This window comes from Danio aesculapii, chromosome 19, assembly GCF_903798145.1.
Source record: "Danio aesculapii chromosome 19, fDanAes4.1, whole genome shotgun sequence".
NCBI lineage: Eukaryota > Metazoa > Chordata > Actinopteri > Cypriniformes > Danionidae > Danio > Danio aesculapii.
This window is the reverse complement of record NC_079453.1, coordinates 51,216,618-51,233,554: the sequence shown is the minus strand read 5'-3', so window position 1 is coordinate 51,233,554 and position 16,937 is coordinate 51,216,618. Positions and strand designations below refer to the sequence as shown.

Genomic DNA, 16,937 nt, shown 5'->3' with positions numbered 1-16,937 from the left:
TTAAATAACGTTAACTGTGATGTTTTCAATATTCTGATATATTTTTTTCGCAGATTCTGGAGTCAAATAGTTGCATCTCCGCCAAATACGGTTTAATACTAAATCAGCTTATGTGTTCAGCTTTGAGATGATGTATAAATATCAATAATAATGAAATGTTCATCTATTGTGTGTTCAGGGTTATGAATCATGATGTGTGAATTTTATTGAGTGTAAGTCTTGAGATGGTGTTAGAGTTTGTTCTGATTTCAAGCGATTTAATATTAATCATTGCCCAGTTGTGTCACACGATCCACAGGAATAACAAGGAAACAAAAGGATATGATCCGGCTCTGCTGCTGACCGTAACAGCTGGAGAAAAACATCCACATTTAATATGAAAATCACTTTATAGAGATACTTGCTTATTTAAAGATTTCGCTGTTGACTAATGAGCAATCTGCCTGATAAATAAAATAAAATAAAATAAAATAAAACAAAATAAAATAAAAAAATAAAATAAAATAATAAAATAATAAAATAAAACAAATTAAAATAAAATAAAATAAAATAAAACAAATTAAAATAAAATAAAATAAAATAAAATAAAATAAAATGAAATAAAATAAAATAAAATAAAATAAAATAAAATAAAATAAAATAAAATAAAATAAAATAAAATAAAATAAAATAAAATAAAATAAAATAAAACAAAATAAAATAAAATAAAATAAATTAAAATAAAAATGAACTGAAAATAAAAATGAGATGATAAAAAAACAAATGTAATAAAAATAAAGATCAATAAACTTTTTCCATAAAAATGAAAAAAATTAATAAAACAAAATAAAATGAAAATAAAATAAAAATGTCATAATAAAATAAAATAAAAAATACTGAGAGAGCGAGTAAAAAAAAACACCTCTGATCCACAAACAAGCAAAATTAAAAAATATAGAAAATCAGGGAGTGGCTGAGACACACACACACACACACACACACACACACACACACACACGCATCCACACACACCTGTGAATATAAGAGCAGATGAAGGAGAAGTAGATCATTCTGAAGACGGATCTCAGACTGAGCACATCATGAAGATCTGGATCACTGTGCTTCTGCTCATCACACACACTCAGGTACACACACACACATGCAGCGCTTTAGACCAGGTTCAGAACAGAGATCATAATGTTATAGAACTTAATGAGAAATTCAGTTTAAACTACAAACGAACGCTAAAAAACTGCTTATATTATACAGACTAAAGCTTAAATTATTAGAGTAAAGCTCATATTATACAGGAAAGATCTAAAAACTACTTTATTTTTGCAGTCATTTAGTAAAAATGTCTAGAAGGAAAGATCAGGGGTCATATTTCAAGGAGAAATGTTTTCAAGATGAACACAGATGTCAAACTTTTGAAGGAAATGTTAATATATGCTTTAAATGTTCCACTCTTTATATATAATAAACATTATTACGGCTTTTATGATCTTTATTCTTTAATATTAAACTGCTTTACACAAGGGAAAGCACTGTAGAAACAAAGATGAACATAATTTAATTATTATAAATAGCGAACTGTTGAATCAACTTAATATGTGCTTTAACTCTTTACACCATAACATTTGTTTTGCATCATAATTTAACAATAAATGAAGTGAAAAGTAAACATGTTGAATTATTTTAGGTGTAAACAGGTTAAAAAGCTTTTATTTAGGTTGATTTAGTGATTCACTTAAAGAAAGGTCAGATTTGATCAGAAACCTTTATTTTACTTTCAGAGTTAAGAATGCCGTAATGTTGAAATCAGCGGAAAATTAAAATAAAATACGTAAAATATTCAAAAATATATATTATATTATTATTTTATTTATTATTATATTTATTTATTTGTTTCTTTTTTTTGTATATTCTTTTTGTATTAATCTATTATCACTCTACTTATGTATGGATTGTTTGTATATTGCATGTTTTATTGTCAACTGTGGTGTGAATGTTTGTTGGACCAAATTTGTAAGTTATTGCATTTGAAAGTTTAAAAAAACAACAAAAGAATGTTAAAATAATAATAATAATATTATATCTTTATAATAATATAATAATATCATAATAAATTGTTAAATAGCCTTCTAATAATAGCATCAAAATTAAATCATCTTTAAAAACACCTTTTTAAAAGTTTAAATCAAACAAAAATGCAGAAATGTATGCTTAAAGCCAGACTAAAATAGCAACATTTGTAAGCATTAGTTAATGTATTAACTAATTAGAGTAACGCATTAGAGTGTTCAATAACCTTACAGCAGTTCCGTGTTTGTTCATGTTCAGGTTCATAAAATAACAAGGATATACAAATATTGATGTTCAAAGTGTCATTAAGAGAGATTAAACATCATTGTGGATGTATGTAAACTTCTACTTTCTTACAAACACTGCAGAAACCCGCTTTGAGTTTTTGTCTTGTTTCTAGTCCAAATATCTAAAAGCTTCTAAATCAAGAAGCATTTTCTAGACAAGCATTAAATATGGTCTGTTTTCAGAAATAAGGAGTTAAAATTAAGAGAGTTTTTAATTAAAAGGAGCAAAATAACCTTCCATTGGGGTAAACAAAATAATTTAGTGTTCACTTTGACATAATATTATTATCTGCTTCCCCAACAGAAGATTATTTTGCTCATTTTATTGGAAAACTCCTTTAATTTAGACTCATTATTACTGAGAACAAGTCAATATTCTCTGCTCGTCTAGAAAATCCTTATTGATTTAAGAGTTTTTAGGTATTTGGACTCTAAACAAGACAAAAACTCTAAATTAGAAAAGCCTTTTTGCAGTGCAGTAAAGTAAGAACAGCATTAGATCTGTTCTCACTTCTGGGAAATGCATCATGTGTTTTAGATGTCATAGCTTATGTACATTGCTGCAGCTCAAACAGACAGATACCAGATAAGGAAATAATATCGGTGTTTACATTGTGTTGTATTTTAGTGCTGAGAAGTGTCATAGGGAAGAGGAAGTTTCACATTGATGAAATCTGAGGAACAAATAACAATAATAATGCGTTTTTAACAATGCAAACAATGCGCTGTGGTTCATTTCAATATAATAGCTCTGAATAATGAGTTTGAATTGTTTCCCTAAAGGCTCAGCAGCCCAGTGTGGGACCAACACCTCCACCACTAGCAACAACAAACATGAGTACATCCACAGCCAGTGCGAAAACAGATACGACTGCAGAAACTACTACAACTACTGTAGACACGACTACAGAAACGACTACAACTATCAGCCCGCACACTGCAAGCGCAACCACAGTCCAACATGAGAGTTCAACAACTAATGCAAACACCTTCACCAGCACAGGCACTCCAGACACAAACACTCCAACTAAGTCAGAGCATCCAACAACCAGTCCAGAAACTCACACTCCAGCAAACACAACAACAACAACAAACACAACAACAACAACAAACACAACAACAACAACAAAGCAGTCTACAGCTTCATCATCTGCATCCACCAACACAAACCCAGCAGAGAAAACCACCAGCACCACCACCTTCAGCACTGAGAGGACCACCTCCTCCAGCGGGTCCCTGAGAGCCTCCATCAGCTTCAGTGTGGGTGCATTACTGTTCCTGCTGAAGAGCCTCTGACACACTCATGGAGAACCACTTTTGCTATATTCTATTACATGTTTAACTGCTTGTAATAAATGATGCCATCAGATTACACTTCATTAAACATCACCTTTACACTATAAACTGCAGATTAACTATGTTTCAATATAATAACTCATGTTGGATTGTGACTTGTACTTAATCTGATTGTAATGCAATAATGTGCACCTTTTGTCAAGCTGCTTTGAGACAATAATTATTGTGAATATATATAAACCTGAACTGGAATAGTCATTATCTCTGGCTCAGAAATAGAACATTTTAATGTACAGAAAAAGGATTAAAGTAACTCTCTGTATTAATATGATAAGAGTCTCACAGCACTACTGTTTGATGCTTGAAACCACTATGAAACATTCACGCTTAAATCACTGGGATTAGCTTTGCACATAACTATTAATCATGTCCATGTGTCCACTTCTGTTTGATTAAACATTATCAATGCATATGTAGACACATTTCATGCATTTATTAAAGTATTGTATATATAAATTGCCTTCACTGAAACGTGCTTGATGCATCATGTCAGCATTGAATATCTGAAATCCACCATTGATGATGTAAAGGAAACATCTGAAAACAATAAAGAAAATTCTCTCTTGTATATATTGATGTAGTGTGTGTGTGTGTGTGTGTTTAAGTCATTTAAATCAATAATCGTGTCCTTTTCCTTGTGATGGCAAGTTTATGGATTTAGGGTTTAATAATTGAGCTTTCCTGGACTAATAGAGCTGCTCATAATCAATCATTTGCTTTTAGTCAGCTCTTGATCATCTGATATCCTAGGAAAACATTTCTGAAGCCTTTGGCTAAATAACAAACTAGTGATTCTGAATGACCCACAGTGTGCTCAGTTTACGTTTACAGCTTCAGTCTGACCTCACAGAGGAGAAAAGCACATATCTAGAGCTAAAATATGTCAAATAAGAGAAATAAAGCAAGATATAGTGAGTTGAGAAGGTCATCATGTACATTTACTTGGTTGTTTTGAAGACGTTTGGGTTTTATGGGTCTCTAAGGCACAGTAGCACCACTATTTTCACCACAATAACAATCATTTCACCACAGGTTCATCATTAAAATCACATTAAAATAACTTAAAAATATACAAACAAAAATGACAAATGACTGTTTAATCCTCCTATTAGAATCAATGAATCAATAAATAAATCAGTCAATCAATCACTGAAATGGAAACTAATGCAAACATATTTTCACTAATATGAAAAAGGTGTGCTTTGGGAAATCAAAACTAACACTAAAGTTTAATGATGGCTTACATATTAAGATTATTTGCACAATTATGTGAGCATAATGATTATAATGAACATCATAATGACACTTTAGGATGTTTTTCCCTCTTGATAAAGGTCAGTTCTGCAAACCTGTGACCTTTTATTAATGTATTGATCATAACCCACAGTCAATGTAGAGGAACTGTAAACACACGCATCTTTATCATACGTGATATTGTTATGATCATCTTTTATTATCAGTGATATTCTAATGATCTTGTTGATTATCAGTGATAATTAGAGCACCTTTAATCTTCAGCTCGACAAATAGCCAACAAACCCTGCAGGAGCTCAGCTTTAAACTGCTTCTGTTGAGCGAAACACACACACACACACACATGCACACAAAAAACTGTGTGTGAGTGCACTTAAAAGTGTGTTTGTGTGTGAGTGTGAGCATGTTATTGTGTCAGGTAATTTGTGCGAGAGTGTGTTTGTGTGAGGGTGTGTTTGTGTGAGAGTGTGTTTGTGTGAGAGTGTGTTTGCGTGAGAGAAGCTTATGTTTGTGTTTAGGCTTGTGTGTGTGTTTAAGCATGTGAGCATGTTTTTGTGTGAGCTAAAATGTGTGTGTGAGAGAGAGTATTTGAGCTTTTGTGTGTGTATGAGTATGTGTGTGTTTGTGAGCATGTTTTTGTGTGAGTTTATTTGAGTGTGTGTATGAGAGTGTGTTTGCGTATAGGTGTGTGTGTGTGTGTGTGTGTGTGTGTGTGTGTGTGAGAGAGTATGTGCATGTGTTTGTATATATAAGTGGGTATGAGCATGTTTTTGTGTGAGCTTCTGTGTGCGTGTGTGTTTGTGTATATATATATATATATATATGTGTGTGTGTGTGTGTGTGTGCATGAGAGTTTTTTCTGTGTGAGCTTATATGTGTGTGTATGAGAGTGTGTTTGTACGTATATATGGGTATGCGCATGAGCATGTGTTTGTCTGTGTGAGCTTATATATGTGTGTGAAACTGCATGTGTTTTGAGCTTGTGTGTGTGTGTATTTGTGCATAAATATATATGTATATACACGTGAGTGTGTGTAGACACCTGTAAGGCAGTGTATAGTGAGCTTCCGCTGGTCTTCTTGTAAGCGACTCTGACTCTCAGCAGATCCTCCTCACTGTGAGACACAATCACACCCTGAACCACTGCAAACTACACACACACACACACACACACGCACACACGTGCACACACACACACAATATTGTATAATTTGACACAGTGGTATATTCAAATCAAATGTCTCATCAATTACAGAAGACTTGAATAAACACAATGAGGGAATCTAATCTAAGATGAGGGTAAACAGGGTAACTCAGCCCACAGTGAGCCGCAGTGTGTGATCAGTGCACAGATGTGACTGCACCGTGAGTGTTAGAGGAACTCTACTGTTCACATCTCCACAGGATTTGCATCAGTTTGACTGATTTTCTGAACACAGATTAATAAACACTCTCAACAGTGTAACATGAATGAAGAGGTTTTCTTCTGGGTGTGTTTGTTGTCATCCTGAACCCCCCCACACACGCAAACACACACATATTTCTTAGAGTAAATCCCAAACTTACCTTCATAGTTTGGATGCGCTGAGCCAAGTACAGATATGGGTCCTGGATAGTGCACACTGATGAGGGAGAGAGAGATGTTCATCAGTGAGAGAACATCAGTGAAAACACACACGCACGCGCACACACACTTGTGCAGCTATCTTTATGTTCTCTCCTCAGCGCTCACAGCAAACACTCTCTGCACTCTCACATCCTCACACTCCTCCATTCTGCCGGATTATCATCATCAACAACACAACACATTTTACTGGTATTGCTATCCTCGTGGGGACATTTGATCCCTACAATGTAAGGAACACGAGGGCTCTATTTTGACGATCCATGCGCAAAGTGTAAAGCGCAGTGTGCAAACGCATTAAGGGCGTGTCAGAATCCACTTTGTCTAATATAAGGACGGAAAAACCTGCTTTGTGCCGTGGCGCATGGTCTAACAGGGTTGAGCTTATTCTCTTAATGAGTTATAGGTGTGTTTTGAGAATAAACCAATCAGAGTCTCGTCTCTCTTTCCCTTTAAGAGTCATTTAATAACATCAGTTTTTACACTTACAAAGTCTGTCATGTAAATAGCTAAACGCTTCACTAAAGAGAAAACATCTGCATCTGCAGCGCCAGAATGAGAGATGAGCCTCCTCATTATTAGCTTTCACTCTCGTGGATAGGGGAACGTGTTGTACACACAGATATCTATTAGCCTATACATAATTAATTTAGTTTGTTAAGCACAAAGATTTGTGTCAAACTATTTCTAAATTCAGTTCTAATTTCCAGCAAAGGAATAAATGAACAATAATAATGAAGTGTGTTCAAAACACTGAGTTATATCCGAATACACATGCTGTGCTGCAATATGGTCTAAAACCTGACAGGTGGACAAATCTAAGCTTGTTTTTAATAAAACAAATATAAATCTGCAGATAATCAATAATCCTGCTGATAATAATAACATTACACAACAGCAAATTGTTATGAATAAACTGAAAAAGCCCCCCGAGATGAAGAAGGCATGAAAGTATAGTTTTTATATTTATGTAGGCTAGAAAATAATAACTTTTAATCCTTTATATTTATATCCCATATATATCCTTAATAATTTAATCATTTTTCATTTGTAAAGATATTTGCGCATTGCTGTACATCCTGTGTGTATTAAGCAATGTGTAAGCGAGGCGCAGGACAATAAACTGGCTTTATTCTGGTCTATTGAACTGTCTATTTAAGTTCCTCAGAATAGCAACGCTCCAGCAATGTGCCTCAACACGCCTCCTTGTTTAGATCAGAACACCTATGGGTGCACATATATGAGTGCAAATGCATTAGCTATTTAAACAGCGTGGTGGAAAACGTCAAAACAACTCTTGCACTGAGCTAAAACTAGCAAACAACAATTGTGTAGCGCCTTGCGCCGGCTGTATGATAGGGCCCAAGGTGTGCACACACACACACAGATTTACCGAGGGTCTTCAGGCCCTTCCTGAGGTCAGCAGACATTAATCCTCTGAAGTGTCCATCAAGAGCTTCTTCCACTGTCTGTCCTCTCTCAACCTCCAGCTCATCCAGCACTGAAACACACACACACGCACGCACGCACGCACGCACGCACGCACGCACGCACGCACGCACGCACGCACGCACGCACGCACGCACGCACGCACGCACGCACGCACGCACGCACGCACGCACACACACACACACACACACACACACACACACACACACACACACCAGATGGGAAGTTATCAAACAGCCTCTTGTGTCAACAGTTTACACTTATAATGATCTGCAAAGAGGACACAAGATCCTGTTCACACACTGAAGACAGACGTTCATCCTGATCACACTGTAGCCTCACAGCAAGAAGGTTGCTGGTTTGAGTCTCGGCTGGGTCAGTTGGTGTTTCTGTGTGGAGTTTGCATGTTCTCCCCGTGTTGGTGTGGGTTTCCTCCGGGTGCTCCGGTTTCCCCCACAGTCCAAACACATGCGCTATAGGGGAATTAATCAACTAAATTGGCCGTAGTGTATGAGTGTGTATGGGTGTTTCCCCGTAGTGGGTTGCAGCTTGAAGGGCATCCACTGTGTAAAACATGTGCAGTTTATTCTGCTGTGACTAATAAAGGGACTATAGCCGAGTAAAAAATGAATGAATGAATGAATGAATGAATGACTATTCTCCTGAAGAATGAAAGTCTACATCTCGGATGAGCTGTGGGTGTGCACTTTAACAGGATGTCTTCTTTTTTGGGTGGACTATCCCTTTTTGCTTGTGGAGTGTATGAGCGTGTGTAACCCACCGGCCCTCAGGTGCTCGGGGTGTCTGGAGGTCAGGGTCCGGATCCAGACTTCAGCTGCAGGTTTCTTGTTCTTCAGCTCCTCAGATAAAGCCTGACAACAACAGCAGGACCAATATAAGAGACATGAGTGAAGGCAGAGCAGTGCAGTCTGACCAATCAATTCAACATCCTACACTCTACATAAATGCTGGCTTGGGTCATTGGGTCAAATATCATTAACAAATTTAATAAATATTATTACATTATTTTATTACATTAAATACATTATTAAATTACATTAAATATAAATGACTATTTTAACCCAGCTGTGGTATTTCTCCATATTTGACCCAATGTTAGATTAAAATAATTATGTTAAGATTTTTAGCATGCAATAAGTAATGATGCACCTAAAAGTGATTAAACTGATTGATTTCTCTTTAAAATAGGGTGATTGTGTGTGTTTGGGTTGCTGAACTGCAGTGTGTGTTTTCATTTACTGTGTTGTGTTTTTGAACTGTTCATAACAATAAGCACATCCTGTGTGTTTTTGGTAAGTTTCTCATCCTGGGGTCTGTTCATTTATACGTGGATTACTCATTTAACTGGGTTTGGTTATTGATGATTAGACATGATCCAGGATCGTTTCGTTCTTCAAAACTCATGCAAGAGTTGTTGTCATAGCAACAGTTCTGGTAGCTCAAACCTGCTCGGGAGCATATTTCATATAAACAGGATTAGATTGGGTCATTTCAAGCAAAGGTAATACTAAAAGTATTGAGAATTCTGATATTTTCTTACAGTAGTAGTTATATACTCTTGGGAAAATAGTATATATATATTTAACTATATATATAACATATGCAGTCTGCACTCTGAAATAAAAGTACAAAGACTGTCACCTGCTGGGTCAAAGAGAAATGTGTTGATATGGACTTTGTAGATACAAACATGTACAATCGCTTTAGTACGATTAGTGTATGATAATAGACATGCACAATATTCAACTATTTTTTAAGGGAATAATACATGTATGCAGTCGTGCACATGTTTTGACAGTTAATATGACGGTGATTTGATGGTTTACAAAAGTTGCAGACACCTTTACTAATATCCAAATGCTTTTGTGATGCAAAATTAATTTAAACATCCAGTTATTCTTTACACTGACAGAAAGAAACCGGCTACTATCACACTACAGCTATAATAAAGAAAATCAGCTCTAACTGTAAAACTAAATAAATTGCTGAATACTCCTGACAGATGAAAGTGTAAACAAAGTTTAAAAGTTATTGTGTATCATATTTAACAACCCGTTTCCTTTTTATTTGATGTAATTCATGGATAATTGAATATTAATCAGATGATGTCATTACGCTGCTGTGTCATCAGCCAATCGTTGCATTGCTGATCATGATCTCGATAGATCTGTCCTTGACAACACACACAGTGATCTCAGATCAGTTCATCCACACATTTTAATCTGATTCATGAACTTGTTTGAAGAAGCAAATTAGCCGGAGATCAGTTATCAAGATGAACAGATCCAGGATCTGCCAAATCATCTTAGATCATTTAAGTGAGGTATGAAGAACAGACCCCAGGTGACAACGCTGTCAAATGATCCCTACAAAATGCTGGGTTGATGTAACACAATGTTGGGTTAAATATGGACAAACCCAACCATTGAGTTAAAAAGTATCATTTCAATTTAAATGGAAAAATAGCCAACGTTGGGTTTGTCTATATTTGACCCAGCATTAGTTTAAAACAACCCAACAGCGTGTAATTACAGTGAGAATTGTCACTGAAACACAACACAGGCTTTGGAGGAGACGTGTGAGACACACTGATGAGTTATTATAGCATACTTCCGGCTGTGTAATGTTTTCTCCAGTTCAACAGTCCACAGTCAGTTATTCCTCATGCATTAGTCATGAAGGTCAACACAAGGAGAGCATTCAACTGTGAAGGTGAGAGTCAGACATCAAGGTGTTTGAACGTGTGTGTGTGTGTGTGTGTGTGTGTGTGTGTGTGTGTGAGAGAGAGAGAGAAATAGAAAGAGATGGAGGGAAGGACAGTTTGTGTGTGTGTGAGTGTGTGTGGCAGAGAGATAGGGATAGAGAGTGAATGTATGTGCGCATGCATGTGTGTGTGTGTGTGTGTGTGTGTGTGTGTGTGTGAGCTGAAACTGTTGTTGTGCAGCAGAGCAGACAGTAAAGCTTTATCATCTTCATCTGCAGAGAATGCAGAGAGACCTGAACAACACTACAGGAACAGCCCAATCCTGTGTGTGTGTGCATGTGTGTCTGTGTGTGTGTGTGTGTGTGTGATGATGACAGAGTGTGTGAGTCAGTGTACCAAATGTCCCCACAAGTATTGACCTTATTATTCCTGTAAGAGTGGCTGCAGCCATTGGAATGGTTGTGTCTGGAGACTCTCATTGATTATTAGTGGAGAGAAACGGCTGGTTCTGCTGCTGGAGGACGTGAACTGATCCTGTCTTATGATGTTATTCTGCTTTTAATGTCTCGTCATGAACACACTTGTCTGTGAAGCGAGAAGTTTGACTCTTTATGTTATTCATTTCTCCTATAAGCGACTGAATCAGAAGATCTAAAACAATCGCAGAAAAGGAGCACACTTAAGGTCAACAGCAACACCAGTAAATGTTGACCCTGTGGGGACATTACTTGGTCTCCATGAGGAAAAGGGCTCATAAATCAGGCAGAATGGAGGACTGTGAAGATGTAGAAGCACAGAGTGTTGTACAAACATCACTACAGATCTGTGTGTGTGTGTATACTCACTGCTGTGTCCTGCTCAATAACCCCTGTCTCGTTCTCCTTCTGATAAAGCACAGAGAGTATTGATCAGCACACACACTGATGCATCACTTATACTGAAGCATTAACAGAGCTGATGTTCAGCTGATGTTCCTCACAGCAGCAGCAGCAGCAGCGTCTCTCACCTTCAGCAGAGCCGTGATGAGTCTGGAGAAATCTCCACTGGTTTCACTGAGCAGATCCTTCTCCAGATCCCGCTGAAACTCTGACAAACACACTCGCAGTCAGTGTGTGCTGCTCTGAACTACTACAAACACACTCACACTGTCTGGAGGATGATATGTGTAGTGAGTGTGTGTGTGTGTGTGTGTGTGTGTGTGTACCGTGTGTGTATGACGCTCTGATGCTGGAGAGCTGCTGCGGCGTCCTGATGCACAGAATCTCCAGAAGAGTGTCTTCATCTGTTCCAGCACCCTGAACACACACACACGCACGCACGCACGCACGCACGCACGCACGCACGCACGCACGCACGCACGCACGCACGCACACACACACGCACACGCACGAATATACCCATGAATAAAGACATGCACCGAACACACCACATCAACATACACACCTCCATGGCTTTCCGCAGGCGATGCGCGTCAAACTGCTCCGGGCTCAACATCAGACCGAGAACCAGAGACTGAAGATCACCAGAGAGAAGCTTCTTCAGGCCCACATCCAGATCCTGGATATACTATATTATTATTATTATTATATTACATTACATTATTATATTATATTATTATTATACTATATTATTATTATATTATATTCTATTACTATTATACTATACTATTATTATATATTATTATATTATATTATTATTATTATTATTATTATTATTATTATATTATTATATTATATTATATTATATTATATTATATTATATTATATTATATTATTATTATGTTATATTGTATTATATTATATTATTATATTATATTATATTATATTATTATATTATTTTATATTATATTATATTATATTATATCATATTATATTATATTATATTATATCATATTATATTATATTATATTATATCATATTATATTATATTATATTATATCATATTATATTATATTATATTATATCATATTATATTATATTATAATATATTATATTATATTGTATTATATTATATTATTATTATATTATATTATTATATTATATTATTATTATTATATTATATTATATTATTATATTATATTATTATTATTATTATTATTATATTATATTATATTATATTATTATTATTATATTATATATTATTATTATATTATTATTATTATTATATTATGTTATATTATTATTATACTATATTATTTTATTATATTGTATTATATTATATTATTATTATATTATATTATTATATTATATTATTATTATATTATATTATATTATATTATTATATTATTATTATTATTATTATTATTTTATTATATTATATTATATTATATTATTATATTATATTATATATTATTATTATATTATTATTATTATTATATTATGTTATATTATTATTATACTATATTATTATATTATATTATGTTATTATTATGCTATATTTTTATTATATTACATTATTATATTATATTATATTATAATTATATTATTGTATTTTATTATATTATTATTATTATTATATTATTATTATTATTATATTATATTATATATTATTATTATATTATTATTATTATATTATATTATATTATATTATTATTATACTATATTGTTATTATATTATATTATATTATTATTATATTATGTTATATTATTATTATATTATACTATATTATTATATTATATTATATTATATTATATTATTATTATTATACTATATTTTTATTATATTACATTATATTATATTATATTATATTATATTATATTATATTATATTATATTATATTATTATTATTATACTATATTTTTATTATATTACATTATATTATAATATATTATATTATATTATATTATTATTATTATATTATGTTATTATTATATTATTATTATAATATATTATACTTTATTATATTATATTATGTATTATATTTTATTATTATTATATTATATTATATTTTATTATTATATTATATTATGTTATTATTATATTATTATTATATTATATCATTATTATTATATTATATTATATTATATTATAATTATATTATTATTATTATGTTACTATATTATATTATATTATAATTATTATATTACATTATATTATATTAATATTATATTACTATATTATATTACATTATTATAATATAATTATATTATATTATATTATAAAGTGTGTGTGTGTGACCTTCTGTGTGGCATTCTTATAGACTCTGGCCAGAGCTCTTCTCTGAGCGTTACTGCGATTACTCAAAGTCCTCACAACACTGCTCACATCTGGAATGCACACGCACAGACAGACACACAGACAGACACACACACGTTTGTTTTTGTGAAAAGTGGGTACATTATATGGGTTTCCATTCATTTTATACTGTCCAAACCGTATATTGTATTGCCCTCACCCCACCCTACCCCTAAACCCAACCATCACAGGAGACTGTGTGCAGCTTTACTCTGATTAAAATCATCCTGTGGGATTTAGAAGATCTTTGAGAAATGAGGATGTCACCTCATATTTCAACAATTTTTTCTAATACCTGTGTCGTACCCATGTCATACAGATGTGTCCTCATATGTCACAAAAACACGTACACACACACACACGCACAAACACGCACGCACGCACGCACGCACACACACACATCAGATGAGGGATATGAACTGTTAGATTACTAATTTATGATTACATTTTGGATTACATTTCTGACACATTAACGGTACTGTGTAATCTGAAACATCTAAAAGCATCAGGTTTCTCATGAAGAAAATTATGAAACACTAAAAACGAGCAGAATCTGTGAATTTTGATCAACTTTCTGCCGTTGTGTAAATATTATGTAATCAATAATGCAAAAAGTAACTGTAGTCAGATTACAGGGTCTTAGTTTACTCTGATTACAAATCCTCGGTTTTTGTAATCTGATTAGGTAATCCAGATGATATGTAATCCACCATTACACATAAGGTTAACATAATTTATAAGTTCACCTTTCTTCTCCAGAGCGGCGTAAAGGACTGAAACGTCTCTCTCGGGTCTGAAGTTTGGGAAGGGACGCACAGAGCCCAGAGAGCCCCACCACATGCCCTCAGCCTGAGGAATAAACACATCAAACACAGAGGATTGAAGAGCAGTGAAGACACAGATCAAACTGAAGATCTGCATGAAGATGATGAAGCACTGACTGCGAGCGGAGACATCTCCTGAGGGTTACTCTCTGTGTCCATTATAGACAGCCGATCAGGACACAAGCTGCATGTGCAAAACAATAAACAAATCAAAATCAAATAAATTTGCATTTGCTTTTCAGAGCCTTGAATTACACTGTTGGAACACTTACTGATGAGATCTATTATGTAATCTGACTACTTCTGGATTCGTTTTAAATTACTTTTATTGCACATTTATGATAATGTAATCTGATTACTGGATTCCATTTGGATTACTTTTATTACACATTTATGATAATGTAATCTGACTACTTCTGGATTAGTTTTAGATTACTTTTATCACACATTAATGGTAATGTAATCTCTCTACTTCTGGATTACATTTAAATTAATTTTATTGCACATTTATGATAATGTAATCTGACTACTTATGGATTACATTTAGATGACTTTTATCACACATTAATGGTAATGTAATCTGACTACTTCTGGATTAGTTTTAGATTACTTTTATTTCACATTTATGATAATGTAATCTGACTACTTCTGGGTTACATTTAGATTACTTTTATTACACATTAATCGTAATGTAATAGGACTACTTCTGAATTACATTTAGATTACTATTATTGCACATTTATGATAATGTAATCTGATTACTTCAGGATGGGGGACCGCACTCCTACGTAAAGTTGTGGTCGATCTGAAAACTGCTCCAATTGGTCCACCGTTTTTATGTTGTTAAACTGAAAAAAAAGCACTGGGTGTGTTTATATCAGCCCAATATGACGGTCTATACACTATAATTACACACATGTCTGTCCAAACAGCTTGAAAAGTAGATCTTTCACTATAGGTGCCCTTTAAACATTAATTGCAGCATATTATTACAACTTTTGGATAACATTACGATTACTTTTAGAATATTTTTATTACATACAGTAACAATCATATCACTTTAGGATTACATTTAGATTACTTTTATTACACATTTATGGCACATATTTGACAATTTTTGGATTACATTTAGATTACTTTTATTACACATTTATGGCAACAGATTCACCCTTCTTTTAGGATCACATGTAGATTATGTTTATTACACATTAACGGTAATGTAATATCACAACTTTTGGATTACATTTGGATTACTTTTATTACACATATTTGACAATGTTATCTGACTACTTCTGGATTACATTTAGATTACATGTGTTACTTTTTATTCAGCTTTCAGGTGATGTGTAAATCTCAGCGTCCAAAAATAACCCTTATAACTGGTTTTGTGGGTCACATATAGATTCTGTTTACAAAATAAATGGAAAACAGTCAGAGATTTTGAGTGCATTATGAGGGTTAAATACATACATGCACTCTTTCTAAGATATACACAAAAATTAAGTATTTAATTCTCACTTGAAATCAACACATCTTAAATGAAACTGCACTGCACGAATGCTTTTCTTAGTTTGTGTTTTGTTTCTGGTTAAAATATCTACACCTTAAATTAAGAAGCATTTTCTAAACATGCAAAACATCTAGTCTTGTTTTCAGAAATAATGAGGCAAAATTAAGTGAGTTTAATTAAAAGAAGCATATAAATCATCTTGTTTTTTATTCTAGCATAAGATTTACACCATTGGCAGATTATTTAGCTTGTTTTAAAACTCACTTAATTTTGACTCATTACTTATGAAAGCAAGACAATATTTTCTGCATGTCTAACGCTTCTTCATTTAAGAACTTTAGATTTTTTTTTTGCAGTGTGAATCAGCAGCAATCTCTTTGACAAATAAAGAGGATATAATAAATCCATAAAGAGAGAAGAATATTTGCATGTAGGTATACAAACAGTAATGTAAAGGAGAGTTTACCTTATCCCTGAGTGTGTAGATCTGCTGGAGACTCAGTCAAACTCACAGTGAGGAGGAAAACTCACAGCTTTCATTGAGGAATGAGGAATAAAAACCGAGATCAGATCAGATGAGAGGAGAGGAGATCAGACACCCGATCTGTGGGTG

At 33.4% G+C, this 16,937-nt stretch overlaps 2 protein-coding genes across 3 annotated transcripts; one reads left to right on the top strand and one right to left on the bottom strand.

The window, feature by feature from the left end:
* The first annotated feature begins 1,017 nt into the window (after positions 1-1,017).
* On the top strand, positions 1,018-4,272 carry si:ch73-359m17.9 (uncharacterized protein LOC100000433 homolog). The gene is made up of 2 exons (XM_056479948.1): positions 1,018-1,124; positions 3,132-4,272. Exons 1-2 carry the CDS (start codon positions 1,080-1,082, stop codon positions 3,642-3,644), a joined length of 558 nt encoding a protein of 185 aa, XP_056335923.1. The 5' UTR covers positions 1,018-1,079; the 3' UTR covers positions 3,645-4,272.
* Positions 4,273-4,616: 344 nt separating this feature from the next.
* Positions 4,617-16,937, bottom strand: anxa14 (annexin A14). Of its 2 annotated transcripts, XM_056479959.1 has the most exons (13): positions 16,791-16,937; positions 14,932-14,998; positions 14,737-14,839; positions 13,934-14,022; positions 12,200-12,313; positions 11,961-12,051; positions 11,763-11,842; positions 11,602-11,640; positions 8,813-8,903; positions 7,976-8,083; positions 6,525-6,580; positions 6,001-6,108; positions 4,617-5,271 (listed from the first exon to the last, which is right to left on the bottom strand). In XM_056479959.1, the coding sequence occupies exons 2-13, from the start codon at positions 14,971-14,973 to the stop codon at positions 5,212-5,214; spliced, it is 981 nt and encodes a 326-aa protein (XP_056335934.1). In that variant the 5' UTR covers positions 14,974-14,998; positions 16,791-16,937; the 3' UTR covers positions 4,617-5,211. The 2 variants fall into 2 exon arrangements, with proteins under 2 accessions (XP_056335934.1, XP_056335935.1); XM_056479960.1 differs by lacking the exon at positions 4,617-5,271 and having other exon boundaries at positions 6,001-6,073.